At 33.8% G+C, this 21946-nt stretch overlaps 5 protein-coding genes across 8 annotated transcripts; 2 read left to right on the forward strand and 3 right to left on the reverse strand.

Annotated features, from left to right (window-relative positions):
* Window positions 1-507: 507 nt before the first annotated feature.
* On the reverse strand, window positions 508-3533 carry LOC108562456 (NAD-dependent L-serine dehydrogenase). The gene is made up of 2 exons (XM_017920806.1): window positions 3416-3533; window positions 508-1530 (listed from the first exon to the last, which is right to left on the reverse strand). The coding sequence occupies exons 1-2, from the start codon at window positions 3465-3467 to the stop codon at window positions 632-634; spliced, it is 951 nt and encodes a 316-aa protein (XP_017776295.1). The 5' UTR covers window positions 3468-3533; the 3' UTR covers window positions 508-631.
* A 372-nt stretch (window positions 3534-3905) lies between these two features.
* On the forward strand, window positions 3906-6616 carry LOC108562466 (cactin). Its single transcript, XM_017920818.1, has 9 exons — window positions 3906-4013; window positions 4071-4406; window positions 4467-4704; window positions 4763-4937; window positions 4990-5415; window positions 5470-5677; window positions 5739-5928; window positions 5987-6286; window positions 6348-6616. The coding sequence occupies exons 1-9, from the start codon at window positions 4000-4002 to the stop codon at window positions 6534-6536; spliced, it is 2076 nt and encodes a 691-aa protein (XP_017776307.1). The 5' UTR covers window positions 3906-3999; the 3' UTR covers window positions 6537-6616.
* On the reverse strand, window positions 6599-13016 carry LOC108562470 (mitochondrial sodium/hydrogen exchanger 9B2-like). 2 transcript variants are annotated; one of them, XM_017920825.1, is made up of 9 exons: window positions 12931-13016; window positions 8319-8567; window positions 8108-8259; window positions 7866-8048; window positions 7624-7799; window positions 7304-7572; window positions 7106-7249; window positions 6952-7053; window positions 6599-6894 (listed from the first exon to the last, which is right to left on the reverse strand). In XM_017920825.1, the coding sequence occupies exons 2-9, from the start codon at window positions 8544-8546 to the stop codon at window positions 6649-6651; spliced, it is 1500 nt and encodes a 499-aa protein (XP_017776314.1). In that variant the 5' UTR covers window positions 8547-8567; window positions 12931-13016; the 3' UTR covers window positions 6599-6648. The 2 variants fall into 2 exon arrangements, with proteins under 2 accessions (XP_017776314.1, XP_017776313.1); XM_017920824.1 differs by lacking the exon at window positions 12931-13016 and adding an exon at window positions 9273-9500.
* LOC108562467 (zinc finger protein 474-like) lies at window positions 11220-21844 on the forward strand. 3 transcript variants are annotated; one of them, XM_017920820.1, is made up of 6 exons: window positions 11220-12248; window positions 13031-13147; window positions 16662-16757; window positions 20580-20772; window positions 20832-21065; window positions 21664-21844. In XM_017920820.1, the coding sequence occupies exons 1-6, from the start codon at window positions 11403-11405 to the stop codon at window positions 21807-21809; spliced, it is 1632 nt and encodes a 543-aa protein (XP_017776309.1). In that variant the 5' UTR covers window positions 11220-11402; the 3' UTR covers window positions 21810-21844. The 3 variants fall into 3 exon arrangements, with proteins under 3 accessions (XP_017776309.1, XP_017776310.1, XP_017776308.1); XM_017920821.1 differs by having other exon boundaries at window positions 21639-21760; XM_017920819.1 differs by lacking the exon at window positions 21664-21844 and adding an exon at window positions 21292-21595.
* LOC108562469 (proton-coupled folate transporter-like) lies at window positions 17091-20008 on the reverse strand. The gene is made up of 6 exons (XM_017920822.1): window positions 18418-20008; window positions 17912-18013; window positions 17715-17852; window positions 17569-17652; window positions 17356-17512; window positions 17091-17299 (listed from the first exon to the last, which is right to left on the reverse strand). Exons 1-6 carry the CDS (start codon window positions 19379-19381, stop codon window positions 17140-17142), a joined length of 1605 nt encoding a protein of 534 aa, XP_017776311.1. The 5' UTR covers window positions 19382-20008; the 3' UTR covers window positions 17091-17139.
* Window positions 21845-21946: the final 102 nt, after the last annotated feature.

The following is a 21946-nucleotide window of genomic DNA, read 5'->3' on the forward strand; positions in this document are numbered from 1 at the left end:
TTTTCCGATTCTGTAGCGCCGGCCCTGATGTGATACTATGTTGGGAGTGGCAGCAATGTACAAGAAGCGACGATCTCCATTGAGCTTACACAAATGCAAACATTCTCACAATAAAATAAAAATTATTCAACAGCCACAAATATATTGCCTATCAAAAAAATATTTTTATTTTCATTGTCAATTCGCAGATCCACAATTTGTCAACCTGTGTAACCGAATCCCAAAAATCATCAACATCTTCCATTAATGATCTATTATAATCTATAATTTTCATATTGTTAGTTTCATACCAATTTTAACAAAATCTATGTCTTTTATTGTCATGTATGAAAATCTTAGAATAAAACTTCTCCAATTCAAAACCAATATAAAATATTACATACATCAAAACAAATACTCTGTATGTATTAATAAAATACAATTTTAAGTAAAAAAGACAGAAAGATTAAAAAATCCCACAGGTCCACAATGCATTATTTAAATGCGTAAGTTAAAGTAAAACAAATATTCTTATAACAACCATTTTGTTTATTCGGTATTTAGAGTATAAAATGTTTCAAATTTAAAAAAAAATGCAGTATTCATTGTGAGGAAGTTTGTACTTGAGATTGTCGTTGTTCGCTGGTGATATTTAGAATTTCTTGCCTTGCAAGAATTGGTAGATGACTGAGAAATCTTTGTCGCCCAAGCCATGGTTCATCATAGCTCTGTAAAGTTGATGGACAGCTGCGGTCATTGGAACTGGAGCGTTGGCAGCCAAGGCGGCGCCTTCGGCGAGACCCAAATCTTTGGCGATCAATTTAACCATGAATCCACCATCGTAATTCTTGCTAGATGGAACGTTGGGGAGGATTCCTGGATGTGGGTTGTAAGTCTCCGAAGACCACGACCTTCCGGTGGAGACGTTGATGATGTCGGTCAAGACCTTGGGGTCAAGTCCGTACTTAAGACCCATGTTCATGGATTCGGCGGTACCGGCCATTGTGACACCAAGGATCAAATTGTTGCAGAGCTTAGCAACCTGTCCGGCTCCTGGGCCGCCGCAGTGGAAGATGTTTTTGCCAGCCTGGAGCAGGTATTGTCTGGCGGTGTCTACGTCTTTGATGTCACCTCCGATCATGTAGGTCAATGTGCCAGCAGCAGCACCGGTTACTCCTCCGGATACGGGGCAATCGATGAAACGGTATCCGTTGTCTTTGGCGATGGTGTGGAGTTCCTTGGCGGTGGTTGGTTCGATGGTGGAGCAGTCGATCATGAGGGCGTCCTTCTTGATTCCCTTGGCGATGCCCTCGTTACGGAGTACGGTATCCTTGACGACGTTACCGTCTGGTAACATGGTGAAGACAACGGAAACATCGGTTGCAGCCTCCTGTGGGGTTTTGCAGACGATCGCACCGGGTACGCTCTTGGCGGCATCAGCTACCACGTCGAAAACTTTCAGTTTCCTTCCTTGCTTAGCCAAATGGTTGGCCATGTGGGAACCCATGTTTCCCAAACCGATGAAACCGACATTGTTGGTTATCGTTCTGGCTGTTAGAACAAATTCATTCTTTTAGTATTGCATATAAAAAAATCAGTGAACAGCATCTCATAAACATTATCCTTTAATTTTGAAAAATCTATTTGTTTCTAACAGTTTTGTTTCTCAAAATTATTTATATGTTCTAAGTTTTTACTTTAAGATCTAAAACATCTGAGAATAATTGTACTAAATTATGTAATAACAGAACTTGAAGAGTAACTGACTTTAATCTTTCTGACATAGTGAAGGTCGTATAATTTTTACTTTAAAATATAATGATTATATTTATATAAAAACAAAAACAATAATAACTTGTAAATATTAAAATCAAATAATTAAAATATAATAAACAGTAACATAATACAACTGTAAATGTTATGTGAAAGATTATATAATATTATAACTTGAGTGTTACAGTATTTAGCTGGAATTGCTTAACTATACAGAAATGTTTAACTTTTCTATTCAAATATCATATGTAGTTTCATATTTTATATTACTCATTTTTGTTTAAATTTTATTGTTGATTACTATACGTGGTTATTTGTTATATAACATTTCGAAATTGTTATAACTAGTTCAGATTATTATTGATCCCTATACTAATGGATAAAACAAACATGAATCGACGCTTCAATAGTGCAAGCAAGTCAAGCAATGTAATAATAAACGTTTGATAACCGGAGAAGGTCACACCATATTTACATTTGACTATAATCGTGACTAGGGACTTATTACACCTAAAATTCGCTCCAATCCGACAATTTTCTTGATCCCGGAGTAGCGTAAAACACGGCTTTGGAAGATAATTTTTCCGTCGTTACATAATTTCTTATCTTACATACACACAATTTCGTACTCTTTGGATTATCTTCGATCACATTTCGCATACGTTTGATAATCATCACTTAAAAACCAAGGATTTTTTTATGGAAATTATACAACAACTTAAATAGATTAAATAATACAATAAATTTGATTTTTTTTTCAGATTAACAGATATAACTATAATTAAAGCGCTGTTTAAAATTGTTTAATTTTATTGAATATGTTTTGAATACACAGGAATACGTACTCAACGCACGGTTTCCTGATCACCTTGAAAACCAACGGATTTTATTTTTAATAAACTCTAAATAGCTGAGTGTCAATGAAATACGCACCAATTTTACGCACATAGATGATCAAATTGGAAAGAAAACCATACAAACTCGGAAAATAACATACCGAAATCGTTACGCAACAAATAATATTTACGCTGTGCAACGCAGATAAAGCGAGCGTGAAAATTAGTTTATTATAAAAAAAAATCTTGTTTGTACGATTGGGACTTGTACACATTACGATATTAAACATTTCGTAAGAGTATGTATTTGTCTTCTCCGCAATTACGTGGCTTATGTAATTGATTTAAAAAGCCCTTTATAACTATTCCAGCAGGGATCAAAACCCTTTGCGTTTGGAAGATAGAGAAAGCATATGGAGAAATCTCATTTATTCATGTAATAGTTATAATACGAAGCTACATAAATTTCTATAAACAAAAATAAAATAGAAAGAGAAAAAAAATACGTATGATAATATCCTATGCTAACTGAAACAGATGGCATTGAATACATATCACTGGCATATTGTTGAGTTCAATCTAATTGAAATTCCCATTCGATTTATTAATAAATTCATAAACGCTGTAATTATATTAAACTAGATATACGTAGAAACTACATGATTCTATAAATTGAGTTAAAATTATCTGACTTAAGTCATAAATTTAAGTAACTTATTTTAAATCAAGTTTTTATAAATATATAATAACTTCCAAGTTATCTTTATTCGTTAAGGTAAAAATATGTAAAGGGCAATTACAATCAATGAGAACTGTAGTTCACTTACTTTGAGCGAATCTTTCCACTCTGCAGAGTAAAACCGACGTCCTTTGAAACATTTTAATTCTTCTTCTGATTCAGTCTCAATGAATACTGATAAGATTTAGCGTTCGTCGTATATAATATAACGTGGATCTAGTAAAAGTGGACGTCCTAATTTATTCGCGTTTGACCTCGAAGCGCGCCACATCCAACTGATTGGTTGCATAACTAAATTAATGTAAATTGTATCATGAAAAGGCTTATGGACAAATGCGTATTTATATCAATAAGTATTTATATCAATAAATAAACATACAAGATTAATATCAGTCTTAAAAAATGAAACGATTTTATACAGGTTTGTAATTCGTAAAAAATATATTTGAATATATATTTTTTAATATTTTTATTAATGATATTACGAGCTAATTATAATACATTATTGTAATGTAATGGAAATAGTAAATTGTAATTTATAATTATATAAAGATTGTATATTGGTTTGCCTATCTAGATGTTAATTTGTTTTGACTTTAAGAAACGTTAAACATAACCTATATTAATAATTATTGAGAGTGTTTACCTAAATTAATTATTTTTTGTTGAAATATGCCGAGAGATAGGTAAATATTGTAATGCCATAGATTAAATTATTTATAATTTATTTTTACATATTTTAGGGATGTTTCGCACAGATCCAGGTATGAATCAAAAACCAGAAGGAGTCGTAGCAGGACAAGGTCAAGGGATAGACGTGAAAAATATGAATCAAAATCCAGTAGGCAAAGGGAATTTGATAGTAAATCTAGGAATCAGTCAAAAAGCAAGAACAAGAAAAAGAAGGATGATAGAGCAAGGTCCAGTTCAAACTCGAGTGCTGACAGTAGCAGCAGTGGAAGCTCAGATACTTCAATGAAGTTGTTGAAGAAGCTGGAAACTGAAAGGCTACGGCAAGCAGATGATAAGAAAAAGAAAAAGGAACTTATGAAAGCTAATGAAACACCAGAAGAAAAGAGGTAAATATTTCTATCCACCTATAATGATTGAATTAACTTTTAAATCAATTGTATTTTTAGATTGAGGAGATTGAAGAAAAAAGATGACAAAGAGAGGAAAAGAAAGGAAAGAATGGGGTGGGATAATGAATATCTGCATTATACCAACACTGACAATCCATTTGGTGATGGTAATTTGTTGTCTACATTTGTTTGGACTAAGAAAATGGCTAAAGATGGTTTAATTGGTGCAAGCCATGAGGAATTGGAAACCAGGAATAGGTATAAACAGGAAGAGAATAAGAGAGAGCTTGAAAAGGTATTTTTTAGTGCTTATTTTAAGTCATTTGTTATACATACATTTTAAATTGCAATAGGTCAAGAAGAGGAGAATTGAAAGGGAATTGGAAAGACAGCAGAGGGAGGAAGAGATGCAGTTAATGCAACGCAGTAAAGAAGCTGCGCAATTCGAAGAATGGGAGAAGCAAGAGGATCAATTTCATTTGGAGCAAGCTAGATTAAGGTCGCATATAAGAATACAAGAAGGAAGAGGTAAATTATGTTGCTTTGTAATGATTTCAATCATTAATATCGGTTATTTTAGCGAAACCAATTGACTTATTGGCAAAGTACATAAACACTGAAGAAGAGGTTGATGCTGTGGAAATGCATGAACCGTATACATATCTTAATGGTCTGCAGACTAAAGATCTGGAGGATCTTGTTGAGGACATTAAAGTTTATAAGGAGCTGGAAAGGGGGAAGAACTTGGATTATTGGAACGACATTACTGTGATCGTGGAAGATGAACTGCACAAAATGAGGAAGCTGGAGAAACAAGATGAATACGATATGATGAATCGGCGTGAAGGAATCCATCAGTCAGTTGCTAAAGATGTTACTAACGTATTCAAGGGAAAGACGTCCACTCAGTTAGCCCAATTGCAAACTTCCATTGAAACGAAAATTAATGGTAAAGCTGACGGAATCGATATTGGGTATTGGGAATCTTTACTCTCGCAATTAAAAGGTTTGTAATAACAATTATTAATTTTGCGTCATATTTACATTTCATGGGTTTTAGCTCATATGGCACGAGCTAGGCTGAGGGATAGACATCAAGAAAATTTGAGAAAGAAGTTGCAGGTGCTTAAAGCAGAACAAGGCGTTGTGCTTCCAATTGCACCTGAAGCAAATATCACACCTCCTACTAAAGATGTTGTTAGTACGTGTGAGAACGATTCTGAACCTGGTCCAAGTTCTTCGAAAATAGAAGATGAAATTGTTGAAAGGTGAGATTATTGAAAATATTTAGACATTTCCGTAATATAAATATATTCTTGTTATGTTTAGTGAGCCAGAGGATGTCGGTAATATAATAATCAAGGAATGCTTTGCCTCGTATGAAGCTGGTGGGTATAGTCCGAAATACCTATCGTCCAACGATTTAGAACCTGGAACAATTGTGGTTAGTGAAAAGGATGATGATAAAAGGATACAGTATGCAAGAGTGCGCATTTTAGGAACTGGTAATAAAGACGAAGTGAGTATCTATTACTTTTATATCTTGGAAAACCTTTTAATTTCTGTATTATCTATAGATCACGGTATCCAAGGATGATATGCTACTAATCAAAGAAGCGCGTAAAGGTATGGGCGATGACGAAGCTCAATTTTCGGTGGAATCGGTTTTGGATAGCCAAATTTACTTGTGGTCCGACAAGTATCGTCCCAGGAAACCGCGATACTTCAACAGGGTGCACACTGGCTTCGAATGGAACAAATACAATCAGACCCATTACGACATGGACAATCCACCGCCGAAGATTGTGCAAGGATACAAATTTAATATATTTTATCCGGATCTAATAAACAAAAATAGTACACCGGAGTATTATCTGGTAAGCATATTGTTAGCAATTGTTTTTGATAAATGTTAATTATCGTATTTCTTAATTTTAGACACCATGTCCTGAAAATAGGGAATTCGCAATTTTGCGTTTCCATGCTGGTCCACCCTACGAAGACATCGCCTTCAAGATCGTAAATCGGGAGTGGGAGTATTCGTACAAGAGAGGTTTTCGGTGTCAGTTTCACAACAACATTTTCCAACTGTGGTTCCACTTCAAACGTTACAGATACCGCAGATGAACATACTATTTTTATACGGAAATACTTTTATTTGTATACAATATAAAAATCATTTACTTGGAGATTTAAGTACAATTAATAAACTAAATATCTTATTATTGAGCGTTAAAATTTAATTACTTTTTTGAGTTTCCATTTCGATTTGTGATACTTGCACTTCCGGCAGTACTTCAGTTGCAGTATTTTCAGTTGTTCTATGTAAAAACCGCGGTCCCAATTGCATGATGAGCACTGCACCAATAGGCGAAGTTATGATAATTGAAATAACTGCAACGATTATAACGACATTCGAGTATTCGATCAATTGTTTGTCTCCTAAACTCCATGCGATATCCAAGGCTGCTGGACCCAAAGCCGCCTATAAGTATAAAATGATAATATTCCTTGTTTTAAAATCTAATGCTTAAAATTATACCTGTACAGTTGCTTTTGGAATCCATGAAATCGCCACGAAGATATTTTCTTTTAAATTCAAGTTGCTACATTGCGTCACAGCAAATGAAGTTACCATTCTAAGCTATAAATGTAATTAATGAATGAATATATTTTATTCAAATAGACTTTATTACCAGAAGAGCTGCTGTCATAGCTATAGTACCGTATAATACAGTGTAACCTTCGAGGATTTCGAAGTTAACTTCCATTCCGATGAGACCGAATGAGATTGGTTCAAAGAATTTCCAGAGAAGAATAAAGTTTAATCGGACCGGATTCTAAAATGGCTTTTATTAGTTTACTTATTGATAGAAAACTAGTATATCTTATACGTTATTGTCCCATCCTTCTTTGCGCCAACCTAGGCTCGCCACAAAAGCAGCAACTATACAACCTAAGGCCCCTGCTCCACCATAACCTATTGCGTCGCTTCCTACTGCAGACAGGACGCAACCTAATCCTAAGAGTAACGTTCTAAGTGTAACCACATGATCTTCATGTTTGCTAGGAACCAAACGACAGACAAATCCCCAAACAATTCCAAAGCCGAAACCTATGGCCAGCACTATAGGTCCTTGTAATATTTGCATCACCAGAGTACCTAGATTGCGAATTCATTGTAATTAATCATCTTGTTCAAATATTGACATACCGGTGCTGAATATTATGCCAAGTACTATCCCAAAGAGCGCTATGCAAATAATATCGTTGAAGGTTGATGCTGCGATAACCAAGGTGTGGACGCCTTTGTTAACACCGTAGCCCATATCTTGTAATTGGAAAAGACACGGAATGATGACAGCCGGAGACACTGCAGCCAAAAGGAGCCTGAAAGCACCGGCAAACTAATTTTCAACAACATATTGTACTTTCGAAATATATGAAGCACCCTACCCAAGCAAAACACCCCATAACCAAGGTAGATTCAATAGAAAGTGCGATGCCACAGCTATAGCGACTACTTCAACAGCGACCGGAACAATGGCCAAGTTCAGGATCATCCCTATTAATTTCTTCAGAGCTTTTGGATCCATTCCTAAACCGGCTGGTAACATTATATTCACCAAAGCTAATTGCCTAAAAATACATTCAGTTATTGTAATTACTATTTACAAAATTGACAGCTCAAAATCTACCTTAATACGCTTGTGAAATTTCTATAATTTCCGGTGATATGCAGGAAACCCACATTTCGTAGAAGTACGCCTACTAAGAGCATTCCCACCATTGGTGGGATCTTCAGGTAAGCCACCAAACATCCCACAATTTTAGCTAATATAAACAAGACCTATAATATAATGCCATAAAAACATTATTAAATTAAATAATAAATGTATAATTATTTACAGCTAAACTGAATAATTGGCTTTCAATTCCTGCATATTTATCTCCAAATAAGGAATATCCAATGGCCCAAAGCACCAACGCCAATAAAATTAGTGACGGTATATATGAGTAGCCAATCCATATTTTTCTGATGAAAGATTTCGTTTTCATAATTGTTTCCGATTTATTGAATGTACCATATATCGGTCTTTCGCCAGGCATTCCGTTTTCTATAGCGTCTTGCACCATTTTCTCTGCTTTTTGTTGATGCTAGAAGAACAAACAATAACTCTTATAAATCGGAATCATATTTACTTAAATAAAAATCATGCAATTATAGATTTTTACCATATAGTGTAAAACAATACTAATTATATGTAATGTTTATTTTGTTATGAGTTATTTAGCAGATATACTTTTTATTGTTTACAATTTTAGAAATAAAACTGCATGGAATTAATAGTATTAAAAATTTATATGAAAATTATAATAAATATCGTTATAATTCATGTAAACTAACAAATATGTAATTTAATCCTTTAACCGTTTTAGAGAAACGTAAGAATGAATCTTTATTAAATACAGATGTGATAAGTATTGTGATGTTTGTTTGCAGCTATAACAGATTAAATAAAAAAATAGATAAATCGAGACATTTACGAAATGTTCAAAACAAGTTAATCGTCAGAAGTTTAAATTTATTTCTTTTAATATTTTTCCTAAGTTAATGTTAGAAAAAAGTAAAGTATAAATTTACAGTAGCCATGTTGTCCCTTGCTTAACCTACTTTAATTCATGTTTTCATCAAACAAAAATTGTTTGTACATGCATATTTATAACCATTTCAAATACTTGTTGTTTATAAAAACACTTCATTAAGTTGTATATATACATAGATACACGATTATAATATATTTGCATTAGCGTTGCAACCTTTTGTAACGCATATTTTTGCACTTTATCCATTAATCTTACCTAATCTGCAGATTATTTTTATACCTATGCTAGTATGTTGCTTCACGCACATGTAAGGAAAGCAACTGAATCTCTTTCCCACTATCTTCCAATCGCTACTTCTCGTCCAGCTTATCGAGTTGTGTACCCAAACATTTCACTACCGAATCACGCGCCAATTGAAATGTTCGTAAAGAATGCAGTTGTAACCGGACATCAGACAAACTTCGAACTCGATTTACTATATACATACAGTGGAACCTCGCTTAACGAGTTTCATCCGTTCCAAAATTTCCGGATTTTTACTCGTATAGTGAAACACACGTTTTAAAACGCAATCCGGGACTTCTTTTCTTTTCCTCACACGTTATGTGAAACGTTAAACGAGCTCGTTAAACGAGACAATTTTCTTACAATTTATTTTATTCCACTGTATTCTAGTAGTCTTTTAAAGTACACGCGGTTTGAACATCAAACGAAGGTCATATAGAGCGTCCTTTCGTCATTGTTTGTCTTTAATATATTTACTTATTCACTTATTACAGAGTTTGTTTTTCTTTTCGTTTGCATTTTTATTTAGTTTAGCAACTAATATGTATCTTCCCCCGTTCATATAAGATAATATTTACATTTTTTTTCTAATGTATTTTCAACTGAAAGCTTATTGTTTGCATATGTATATCAAAATTAATTGATACAACTTTCTTATTATTTGAAATAAATTTGATTACATTTTAATTTTACAGAATTAAATGAATCTTTATTTGTATGTTTTATATTGTATGGCATGGCTATTTTTTTAACAAAATAATTTAAGTTCTATGCATGCAAAAATATCTTTTAAATTCAACAAGAGGTTTTATCAAATAATTTGATAGCAGTGAATTTTTTAGTTGATATCAATTTATCGGAAAATTTTCAAATAATTATACAAATATATGTTATATTTGACTAATTACTTTATTATTCAATCGTTGATAGTGATGGTTTCCTATCACATATATTATATAATATTCTTTTTATATACAGCGTAAAATTATTGTAGTATACATGATACTTACAGTCATACCTTACTTAACGTTACTTCTGTTAACAAAGCTTCTATATATTTTTTAATATCTAAATTTTCAAAAAGTTAATTTTGCTTAATTCAAAGAATATAAAATATTTACAAAATTAAAAGAGACGATTTTATCTTAAAGCTAAATACAGGAACTCATTAATTCTGTATAATTACGAAATAAAAAACTGCACTGATTTATTACCTAATAGGTTTCTATTTTGCATTCTTCCATCTCATTGTGAAATAGCATAATTGAATACGGGCTCGAAATAAATCGTACATAATATCTACACCCGCACACGTAATTAATATATATTTGATACTTGCGTTTTCGTGATTGATATCAAATTTAGTACAAGGTTTTGTTTTTGTGTGTTACATTTTTAGCATTGCGTTCCTATTTTTTTATACAAAAACAAATATAAAATTCTACATTAAATTTATTTTTTTTTCATTTGTCATGTCATTATCTAATTAAGGTTCTTCTTTAGTTGTATGTATTATCAAAATTTGAGTTGTTTTAAGACTATTTCTAGTAGTACTTTAGTAAATCCAAGTTGTTGACTACTTTTCTTGTAGTCAATAATATGAATATATATTTAGTAAATTTTCTTGGAATATTCTATTTATAAGACTTTTATTTAAGTTTCAATTGAGTTTTCACGCAGAATAGTCATTAGAACGCCGTCTCATTTAAATAATAAACCATTTAATAAATTATGCATTCCTGTGGTAGAAATGTTTGTTTGAATGAATTTTTGTAACGATTCTATCAACGCGTTTCAACCTATATCATAAAATATGTTTGTTGAAAAAGTATTTCCAGTATTCGTTTATTTGTTTTAGTGTATCCTACTCTGACGTCATTTGTGCCATTAACTTTTATCCTTATAAAGGAGTGTTAGTCATTTCTATTGGTGAGTGTGAGCGTGTCTGCGCGTGGGTTATCCTGCTGGTCGGAGCACACCTGGCAGGACGAAAGAGTGGCCAGTACAATTCCGTGCCGCAGGAATAACACGTGCTTTCGATTGCGGCTATTAATACCGAATAAACCAAGTCACACGAAACAATGACGAACTGCAATTAGCATGAAACAGAGACGATCCCCAAAAGAGAACCACACAAAGACTTTCCTGGTGCTTCCACTTGTTGCGAGTAATGAAGAGATGACCAGAAATCCTGGTCTCAGATTGTTCACCAAAACTTGGCCCTCCAAAGACAAGGATGTGGAGAACAAGAGACCGCAGACTGCGACTCTGGAGAGGCCACAGATCCTCGACATCAGATTGGCCACCAAAATCGACATGTCTCTTCTACGCAAAGAGTTTTTGACTATAACCAACCTATGCCGAATCCCATTGGCCACGATCAATCGCACAAAACCGAAGACCGGAACAGCTCTGGTAGATAGACGAAGGCCTGTCTCAAATCTACCAAAACCAATATCGCCGCATTCGGGTCGAATCAAAGTGGATGAGATCACCGGTAAAGTGCGATCTCCTACCATAATAACGACAACTGCGTCTAAGAAGCCCGACGATATTAATAATAATTTGAAGGCGTTGAGGAAGAGATCGCCGGGAAAGCCGAGCCCGAAGCTGCGGAAATCGACCAAACTTTTGTTACCGGAACCTTGCACCACCTGCGGCCGACCGGATCAGCCGGAGCGTTTCCACAGTCATCCCGTCACTCCGTTGAAGCCACACGTCAGGAAATGTGAGCTGAAGGTTGTCAAAAACTCTGTTCAGAAGCCGCTTGCCATCAAATACAAATCTACCAAACCACCGAATAAGATCGTCCTGCCTTCACAAAGTGCTGAGCCCAATCTGAAGCCCATGAAGCCAACAAAAGGGCCTAGGACTTTGACGTGCTACTTATGCGGTAGAGAATTTGGAACAACTTCTCTACCCTTGCACGAACCAAAATGTTTAGAAGTAAGTGTTTTTACTTATTAATGTTTTAACGTGTTTTCGTACTACTTTACGTAAATATATCAAATTGGAATTGCAGTGTGATTTATAGTCTTTGATTAATATATTCTTTGTAAATGTTGTCTCAACATTTTAGAGTGTTTATGATAGTCTGCTGTATTTTATCGTTCGAAAACGGTAATAATACAATCTAGCTATGTCTGCGTAATTGTTATTTATAGAATTTATAATTGATGTAACATCATCATCAATATTTCAAATTATAAACTTTTTCGCTAGCATATGCAAATTTAATCTCACTTATTTAATATGAACGTGTTGCAAAATTGATACAAATATTCAAGATAAATATTTTATTTTCACAAATGTTATTTATTTCGCTTCCATGCATTACATTGTAGACGTGTAATACATATTACGTAATTTTCAATTATAAATTGTTTACATTTTAACATGTAAATAAGATGGTCTTCGTAAAAGCAATATTTTGATTTATGGCATGCATTGGTCGATCGCGAATTGCGATAAAGTTAATTATATTCAAATGTTTCCTTTTGTCGATCCTGCATTTTTTTCCCTTTCTTTCTCTCTCTCTTTATATTGCGCCCGAACAAAGCGTCCATCGTTAATAAAACGGTTTGACCGCTTTGCATAATTTAAGTTTAACCTTTAAGTTGGTACTGACCTAGTAAACCGGAATAAACGTTCGACTTCCGGAAGTCTGAAGACAACGTCGGGCAATTACTCCTGCAGACAAAACGCATTAATGATTCGTAATTTTGCAGAAATGGGAACGCGAAAATGCCAACTTACCAACCCATCTGAGGAAGAAACCACCACCGAAACCTAGTGCAAACCTGGATAAGGAGGAGTGGAACAAGTTTGCATGGAAAGCTTCACAGGTAAAGTATCGTTGTTTCACGTGCAAACTGCTGAGGACAGATATGCATATTTGATGTTCCGTCCTGACCTTCCGTTTTTATCGACGGACGGTGGCATTTTCAATGGAAATTTTTGAAATTGGAAGGTTAACAGTACAATATGTGTGCTTTATTTTCCATCTATCGATTAACCATTACTTGCATGCCATGATTCCATGAATGGCCGCACGTCCTTTTATATCCGTTAATTGCTTTCACGAAATGAAATATTATGAAAAAAATTAAATAAAAGTGGTGTTAGGTACTTTTCCAAATCAATAAAACTTGTATGCATAGCTTACAATTATACGTCTATTTCGCAACGCCTTCCTGTTAAACCCTTCAAAATAATTGGCTTCAGATTGGAATCAGGAATGAAATTGGGCTTTCGGGAATAAATGGTGTACAGCAGTAGTTCCCAAAATGGCCATCTCCGCATATTCGAAACGTTGAAATAGCACAATTGTTGCATGTCGAATACATAGCAATTAACAAATCAATTTATTTTTTTAGAATGTTTATCGTTTTGTATTCACTGTACACATTGTCAGAGTCATACATAGTCAATATTTAATTGTCAAAAGTGAAAGAGTGCCTACGCAGATTATATGATATTATATCATTAAAGTAATAAACACAATCAGAAGTAATATTTAAAAATCAGAAGCTTTTGTCTATATGCACATTGATTAGATAACTTTGTGTTGAAAACGATAAAAAATTCAATTGTATATATAAAAAGGTGCCTCTTTGGATCGATTTCATAAACTCAGTACTGAAGATCGTAGAAAGTAAAGATCATAATTTACGGGCCAACTTTATATTGATTCAAAAAATTACTTAACGTATTTAGCAGATTTGCTTAATAAATTTAATAAAATATCAGCTTCAAGAGGATTAACTAAATGTTATTTCATCGTTTGTATCAAAACACCGTCTGTAAAATAATTGCTTACATCAATATATCAATAATTAGAGACTCTCTAACATAAATCAATTTGAAGATAGTCTTAAAATGAATTTACCTAATGCTGTTTTGAACCATTTTTGTAGTATAAACAGAGAATAATCTCAAAAATTACAAGAAAAATTGTTATAAATAACAACAAATGAGGAATTATTGAAATCCAAAGTCTGTTAAAGCAGAACCTGTACTTTAATATAGATTATGGACATTTTCTTCACCATGTTTAGAGCTGTCACAAATGTGTTAACTAAAAAAAGAAACCGATAGAGCCGAACATTATTAAATCGATAGCAGCGCACCAGGTTCATACTTTTCTTTAGGATTTTTTCAATGTTATTCATGTATTTTTATTATTTTGCTTTTCTGATTATAATTCTAACTTTAATTTAAAAAAATATATAATTTCAAGCTTCATGTAATCTTAGTTATAATGTTATAGAAATATAGATTAATTAAAGTACACAAATGCATGATTGATATTTTTCTATTTGTTCACTTCAAGAAAATGGGCTGAGCATTTTGTTTTTCTTGATAAATGGGCAGCATTCCAAATTATTTTTTTGGGGAACCGCTGGTGTAGATCTTTATCGGTGCGCCGGTACAAGTCGAGCAATTTCTAGTTCGATTTGTGCTGTGCTAACATCGGGACGACCGAGGCTTGATGAATTCTTAATGTCCCTCCCTTGGAAGTTCACGTTCACATTTGTCTCAATGCTACACCATTTTGTAGTCGAAGGTGGCTAGGGCATTGCACTGCAACAATCATTAAATCATTATCGTAGCCGTCTATGCGCCACCTATGTAACCTGGCGGATTAACGAAACGGCTGTTCATAAGCCCCACCGAGAAATCCACATCGATTTGTCTTGATCCCTAAACCACTACGTAATATTACTTAATACGTTATAATATTACAAAATCGGTGAAGGAAGTGTTGAACCGATCTGTCAATTTCATCACGTGAGATTTACATAGTATGACATACTTCAAAACATTCCATTTACAATTAATATTTCCATAGTTTAACAATATTTATTACAAGTACATAAAAATAGTATGCAATCATTACTTCTTAAGGCGGAAAGAAAATCTTAGAAAAAAATCTTAGAAAATTTTGAAGGTAATTATCTCATTCATCTTGCAACATCCAGACTTTAAAGTTATCATGTTAAATTTGATTAGCAACAAGTTCGTGCTTTGAGATTTGTATCATTTAATAGTATTAATACTTCACATATAGAAATATTCGCATAAGCATTATAAAAAAAATATTATTCGAGGTCGAAAATCACTATTTAAGGGTATAAATAAGGCATAACAGCAAAATCAAAATACAATTATTATGTTTTCATATCTGAAGTATAATTATAGCATAGACAAGACAGTTAATGGGGTTGCATGAAACTAATAAATTATGTAATTATATTTTTTAATGAAATTAACTCACGTAAGTCTTTAAGTTATTAAACAAATACTTTAAGCTAGCTATCAGAACATATTAAAGATTTCTAAAGAATAACAGGTTTAGCTTTTTTGTCCTCGTGTATAGTTTTAGAATAAAGATCAAAAGATGGCATCAAAAGATATTTGTATATACACAAGTAGACGAAACTTTTCCGAAAGTTTTTACTAAAAGCACGATAACAATAATAGCATGTCTGCTGAAAACTTAACCACTTATTGTGCGTTTTTTTACTAGCATTTGTGTCACGGTGACTTATGTTTCGTGATTCGATCGCTATCAAAGAAGTTCTGTATTTACTTCTTCTTACGTTCGACAAAGGAACATTCCGAAATGCGTATTTAATTATAAACATTTATGCACATCATGGAATTAACTGCAGCGAATTGTGTATTAATAAAATGCATATGTTTAAACTTAATACCCAAAATTGTGTTGCGTTAAAATTTTAATGACAGTTTTCTCCTTGTGTCAAAGCAACTGGTGAAATACAACTACAAACAAAAATGTGCGCGGCTTAGAAACGCTGCTATAATAACATGATTAAGCAGTGACGTAGCAAGAAATTGATAAGCTTAAGTCTGCTTATCAATTTCTTTCGCATCAACAGGTAACAAAAAACCTGGGAAATTTATTTATTATTTTTTTCCGTAAAGTCTGGATTTAACCTAAGCGTAAAATTGTTGTTATACAAAGTAATTAAATAAACTGCAATGTATATACATATAAAAAGCCATATTTTGTATACTCTTTCTGAAAATAAAATACAGTGGAACCTCGCTTAACGAGCAAAATAAATTGTAAGAAAAATGACTCGAAAATGGAACGCATTATCTTATATTACATTAGTTTATATGGGGAAAATTGTTTCACTATACGAGTAAAAATCCGGAAATTTTGGAACGGATTATGCTCGTTAAGCGAGGTACCACTGTATATGTAATTGTATTTGTTATAATAGTGTAGCTACGCCACTGGAATTGTAATTGTCTCTTATATATTTGTTTAAGTTTTTATATAATGAATTTATATTTGCATTTTGATTGACATTATTTTATTTATTTTAGGCAGCTCTAACGGCTTGTCAAAATTGTGGACGAACGTTCTATCCGGACCGTTTGCTTGTGCATCAGAAAAGCTGCAAAGCACCTCTACAAGGATTTGTAAGTATGAAGTATTGACTAACATTTCTAAATCAAAACACTCGGCGATGGCTATTTTTTTATTGTGAGAGTTTAAAGAAATTCAATTGTGAAGCAATACAAATGACATATATTTCATTAAAAAAGAAAGAGAGAAGATTATCTGCCGCTCATTATTTACCGTTCTTTATTTACAAAAGAATTACAATATTTAACACACTTAGAACAGCGCGCAATCTTATCAGAATTTATCTATTTTCTAATAAATAATATAATAATAACAATTGATTATAAAATAAACAAAATAAACATAGATTTGACATCGATATTACATCAGGCACGTGATATCGACGAGAAACTTTTTGAACTTAACTTTAACATATAAAATTACATATGAAATGATTTAGTTTGTTTCGGTGGTCTCTGCATTGATTGAGTGTTTGCTCGTATTTATAATAATTTCTTCGATAATCATTCCATTGTTTTTATTCAATGGTTCCATCTCGTGCTTCTTATTCAATTCGTCCTCTAGCTGGTCTTTTTTATGTTCGGTATAAAGCCAACTGAAAATTTGAAAAAAGTTAGAGATTATTTTTATAAATTAGATAAACCAACTTACAAGAAAATCAATACTGATGGTATTGTGAGAAATCCGCCAACTAGGAAGAACGCTCCGGGAAGATAGTTGATCGTGTTTCTGTATACTATACTGTACATGGGTCCATACACCAAAGGCATCAGCGCTTCAGAGACACCGAAGAGTGAATAAATTTTTCCTACAAATATAAAAACTCTTAATTAAACGAATAATAAGATTTAACGAAATCATTACCTAATTCATCTGGAGGAACCAGCTTCGAGATGATGGATCTCATTGCAATGAAAGATGTTCCATTGAACATTTCAACAATAGCACCTGTAAATTAAACACAATTTTTAGTATTTTACTTCATTTCTGAGTGTTTTAGAGATATTTACCCATGTAGAAAACAGTCGACGAACCGGCGAATGCGAACACTAAGCACGCTAAGATTTTGCTCATGTTCGAGATCATACCCAAAATTGAATCGTCCAATTTGAGGTATTTCGAGAAGAATCCTAATGAGAACAAAGTACCTGCAAAGACATTTTTTAATTATATTAGTTTTTTTTTAAATTTTCAAAAATAATTTTACCTGTCATGTGGGCAACGAAGTTAAATGTTGAGTAAATACTGTAATCGATTTCGCTCCATTGGAATTTGTATCTAACAAATAAATACATAACGTTCATTTCACCTAAAAAAAATCAATAATAATAATTAGAGTTGAATAAACATATTTACTTGCGCTCAATAATATCAACAATTTTTATTGAGTCTTAATGTTATCGGTTATTTATGCTTATTCTGTTATTGTTTATTTAAAGAATTAATTAATATCAATGGCTTCGAAACGTATATTTTGAACGTAACGAAAATGATTTATTATATGCAACTAATTAAATTATTTGCTCAGCTAGATATTTAATTAAACACAAATTATATATAATCCACGTATCTTATTATTTTCTGCCACTAATTTATATTTAATTAGTTAACACGTGAATGTTATTAAGATGCAGTGTTTACGGACAGATTTACTCGATTTCTGAGAATATAATAATGATGTTTTGTTTGTTAAGTATAAAAAATGTTATTTACCGTGCATGGGGCCTATGATGACCATAACTAAAATCATGATTGTGCAAATTCTCTTCTTCCTGTTTCTGGCGCCCTGCTTGAACGCCACAGCCAGCGTATCCTTGACGTGCTTCATGTCGAAGAAATCGGCGAAAAAGCCTTTGTTTACCACCACCTCGTTCTGTTCCTGATCCGGATTATCCGGGCATTCCTTCACGTTAAACGATCCATACAAGAAACCGAGTGTATACATGCCCACTGCCAAGGAGAAGACCCCATAGAAACCTATCTGCTTGTAGAGGATACCACTGAGCGCTATTCCAATGGTCAAACTGACGTTGGAGAACAAATTTACAGCGCCGATTCGCAAAGTGCGCGTCTCGGTGCTTGAAACGCTGCTTATGTAACTGAAGACACCCATGAACATGGAGAACCATCCGCCAGTGATTGCGACAGGAATCGATTCAGCCAATACGACGTACATAATTGATAGTTCGTAAAAATAATAGGTGCATAGGATCAATACAAAACCGGCCGCGATTTCTCCCAATATCGGATACAGGATGCAAGGCTTCCTTCTATTGTGACGATCGCTCCATGAACCGAGGAACATGAGCAACAACGCCGGGATCATACTTTGTATGACGTTCTTCCATGCCATCGCCGTTGCAACGAGCTTCTGAACTTCAATTTCTTCTATTTCCGTATAACCAGAACTATTTCTGTCGGCCAGAGCATCACAGACTGTCCCATTCAATGCTAAATCCACGCGACAGGCCTTTTCCAAGTTCAGATTCTGCACTGCCAAACTGGACATCACGCTAGGAAGAGTGTAACATACCAATATCGGCTCCACTGATATATTTGTGAAGACCAGCTTGGCTTTCTGGCAAAAAGTCAGCTGCACCGTATCCTCTGAATCCGCTGCATCCAGAGCCATCGTCTGAAGCTCCGCTTCTATACTCTTCGACTTCGTCAACGCCATCGCCTCGTTCTACTACTATAATATTAATAAAAGCTCTCACCAACTTACTAAACACATTCTCTCTTCTCGATAGTCAATAATGGAATGACTTTTCCACTTGAAGAAAGTTATCATTGGAACGCAGAGGGAGGAGGAACAATTATTATCAACGCCCATTTCAGTTTATTTATTTAAATGTTACCCTATCAATTGTTTGTCTTGGCTATTTAAATATGATTTATGGCCGATCTACTCTGTAAACAGCCTGATTATATTTTATTTTCGAATCTGTAATGAAAATGTAATTATGATACATAACAATGATAATTAGTTTTCGCAAAATTGCGCATGGGTAGTTTTGTTGTTTAACTTTCGGATTACCTGCGACCCTGTATTCGAAAATGTTTACAAAGACCAAAATAGTCGTTTTTATGTAATCCCTTTTTATTAAGAAGCGGCCGACGCATGCATGTATACAGACGTTTGTTTGCTCAAGCCGTAAGATAACTAATTATTATAAAGGCATTGTTCAAAGGTCCGATTTGCCATTGACTTGTAATAAACCGAGCAATATCAGCTTCACAATTACATATTTCATTTTATTTACATGATTGTAATGGAATATTATGCTGTGAATAGCTTGTCCGAACAAATCTCTGACTATCTCTGTACATCATACATTCAATATATGTTTTATTAATAAATTATGTACATGCAGTTTTAGGACAAATAATGAAATTATATAATTATAACAACATCTAAGTTCTTATATTTGCCTGCAATCGTAGAAATGATTAATAATATATCTATGTAATATATTAAGATAAAAAGCATTGGTCAATGAAGACTTGATAAAGACAGTATTTCTTGCATCAATGATCGTTAACTCTTTGCCATTTCTGAATATATATATTGAGATAATTTAATTTACGATTAAATATAGTAACTATACTATACAGTAGACTCTCATATAATGCATTTGTACAACGCGCTAAAAATATTGAGAAGACTTTTTTATTTAACGCAATTCTCGTATAACACGATTTTCTATAACGCTTAACTTATTAAGCGCGTTATTCGGGAGGCTAATGTATGATTATCTTACGTTATCATTAAATACTATTTATACTAATATGAATGAATGGAGTAATTAATTTAAACGGTCGCATATTTATATTTATCACTAACAAATATTTCATTGTTTGGTTTGTCATTTCAGATGAAATCCAACAATGAACCGTTGCGAAATTACTCAAACGCAAAGTCCCAGCAACCGCTGACGGTGAAGTGCTCGGTATGCGGAAAACTCTTCGGCACCAAATCCATAAAAATTCACGAACCCCAATGCTTGAAGAAATGGCACATTCAAAACGATGACTTGCCAGCAAAACAACGCGAACCGATGGCGAAAGGTGCTGCTAGTAAAGTATACCCTTGTTTGTACCTTCATTTAAATCCTGTCGTTTTGCAGACATCGCGGTTTCCGTGAAGACAAAAGAGATCCCTCCGAAACCGGAGAACAAACGACCAACGTCAGGAAGGAAGCCGCCTATGTTTCCTTGCTACCTGTGCGGCCGTTTGTTTGGTGTAAGCTCGATTTACATACACGAGCCTCAATGTCTCAAGAAGTGGACTTTGGAGAACGATAAACTTCCACCTAACAAGAGAAGACAGGTCCCTTTGAAGCCGGACATCAAGTTTACACGTAAGTATTTCCAGGTTCCTCTTATGCAATACCATTAATCTCTGCCACACAACATTTGGATCACTTCGTTATACGCCCTTTCATGTAAACGTCTTTCTTCAAACAAATCAACATTGAAAACTCTACAATTCGTTCTTGCTTTAGTTCACAGCATCTCATATAAGCGAGCACATCTTTTGAGATATCGAAAAGTAACGTTTTCCAATGTGAAACTATTTTCTTTCAGAGGATGGGAAAATTGACTTCGCTGCTATGGAGGAAACCAATTGGCATACTCATCTTAGCCAATTGGTGCCCTGCCAACATTGCAATCGCACCTTCAATCCGGATAGAGTCGATGTACACGAAAGAAACTGCAAGGGGCCAACTAAGCCCTTGAAAACCTTCTGAGACTCCTCTCTATTAGCAAATCCTACATCTCCCGGTTTGGCCTTTCCTATTACTTACGATCTACATGAATTTATTTTTTTTTAGTGCAGAGTTTGTAAAGATGTGTGCAGTATTAATGTGAAATATACACTCAACCATTATTGTTCTCTTTCTACTTCATTGATTTGCAATTGTTGGTTCTAGGTGAAAGTTTAATTTCTGTTTGCAGCGTCCGGAAACGTTGATTTTATCGGCACGTTCGACAGGATATGGGAGAATCATCTGAATGGATTGGTGCCATGTCCGAAATGCGGAAGAACCTTCTTCCCTGAAAGAATCGAAAGACATGTCCATTACTGCAAAGGGTACAAATAGCGCAGCATAATAATATTTATTAACTCAATATAATAATCGATCTTTTATATACATTAAATTTTAAATAATAAAGTAATATCAAGAAATAAAGTAACAACATGTGTTTGTTTTTTCAATTTCGAAGTGAATAATAATCA

This window comes from Nicrophorus vespilloides, unplaced genomic scaffold (assembly GCF_001412225.1).
Source record: "Nicrophorus vespilloides isolate i.1.1-1 unplaced genomic scaffold, Nicve_v1.0, whole genome shotgun sequence".
NCBI classification, from domain to species: domain Eukaryota; kingdom Metazoa; phylum Arthropoda; class Insecta; order Coleoptera; family Silphidae; genus Nicrophorus; species Nicrophorus vespilloides.

What these genes read in the sequence shown, in the direction of transcription:
- LOC108562456 (XM_017920806.1), bottom strand. Translation starts at nt 3,467, where the DNA reads ATGTTTCAAAGGACGTCGGTTTTACTCTGCAGAGTGGAAAGATTCGCT. An exon ending in AGTGGAAAGATTCGCTCAAA is followed by an intron (nt 1,531 to 3,415) that starts GTAAGTGAACTA and finishes TTGTTCTAACAG; the next exon opens with CCAGAACGATAACCAACAAT.
- LOC108562466 (XM_017920818.1), top strand. An exon ending in GAAACACCAGAAGAAAAGAG is followed by an intron (nt 4,407 to 4,466) that starts GTAAATATTTCT and finishes TTGTATTTTTAG; the next exon opens with ATTGAGGAGATTGAAGAAAA. An exon ending in GAACTGGTAATAAAGACGAA is followed by an intron (nt 5,929 to 5,986) that starts GTGAGTATCTAT and finishes TATTATCTATAG; the next exon opens with ATCACGGTATCCAAGGATGA.
- LOC108562470 (XM_017920825.1), bottom strand. Translation starts at nt 8,546, where the DNA reads ATGGTGCAAGACGCTATAGAAAACGGAATGCCTGGCGAAAGACCGATA. An exon ending in GCCAATTATTCAGTTTAGCT is followed by an intron (nt 8,260 to 8,318) that starts GTAAATAATTAT and finishes ATTATATTATAG; the next exon opens with GTCTTGTTTATATTAGCTAA. An exon ending in CTATGACAGCAGCTCTTCTG is followed by an intron (nt 7,054 to 7,105) that starts GTAATAAAGTCT and finishes TTACATTTATAG; the next exon opens with CTTAGAATGGTAACTTCATT.
- LOC108562467 (XM_017920819.1), top strand. Translation starts at nt 11,403, where the DNA reads ATGAAACAGAGACGATCCCCAAAAGAGAACCACACAAAGACTTTCCTG. An exon ending in ACGCGAACCGATGGCGAAAG is followed by an intron (nt 20,773 to 20,831) that starts GTGCTGCTAGTA and finishes GTCGTTTTGCAG; the next exon opens with ACATCGCGGTTTCCGTGAAG. An exon ending in GCCGGACATCAAGTTTACAC is followed by an intron (nt 21,066 to 21,291) that starts GTAAGTATTTCC and finishes ATTTTCTTTCAG; the next exon opens with AGGATGGGAAAATTGACTTC.
- LOC108562469 (XM_017920822.1), bottom strand. Translation starts at nt 19,381, where the DNA reads ATGGCGTTGACGAAGTCGAAGAGTATAGAAGCGGAGCTTCAGACGATG. An exon ending in CATCATAGGCCCCATGCACG is followed by an intron (nt 18,014 to 18,417) that starts GTAAATAACATT and finishes GATTTTTTTTAG; the next exon opens with GTGAAATGAACGTTATGTAT. An exon ending in CTTCGTTGCCCACATGACAG is followed by an intron (nt 17,853 to 17,911) that starts GTAAAATTATTT and finishes ATGTCTTTGCAG; the next exon opens with GTACTTTGTTCTCATTAGGA.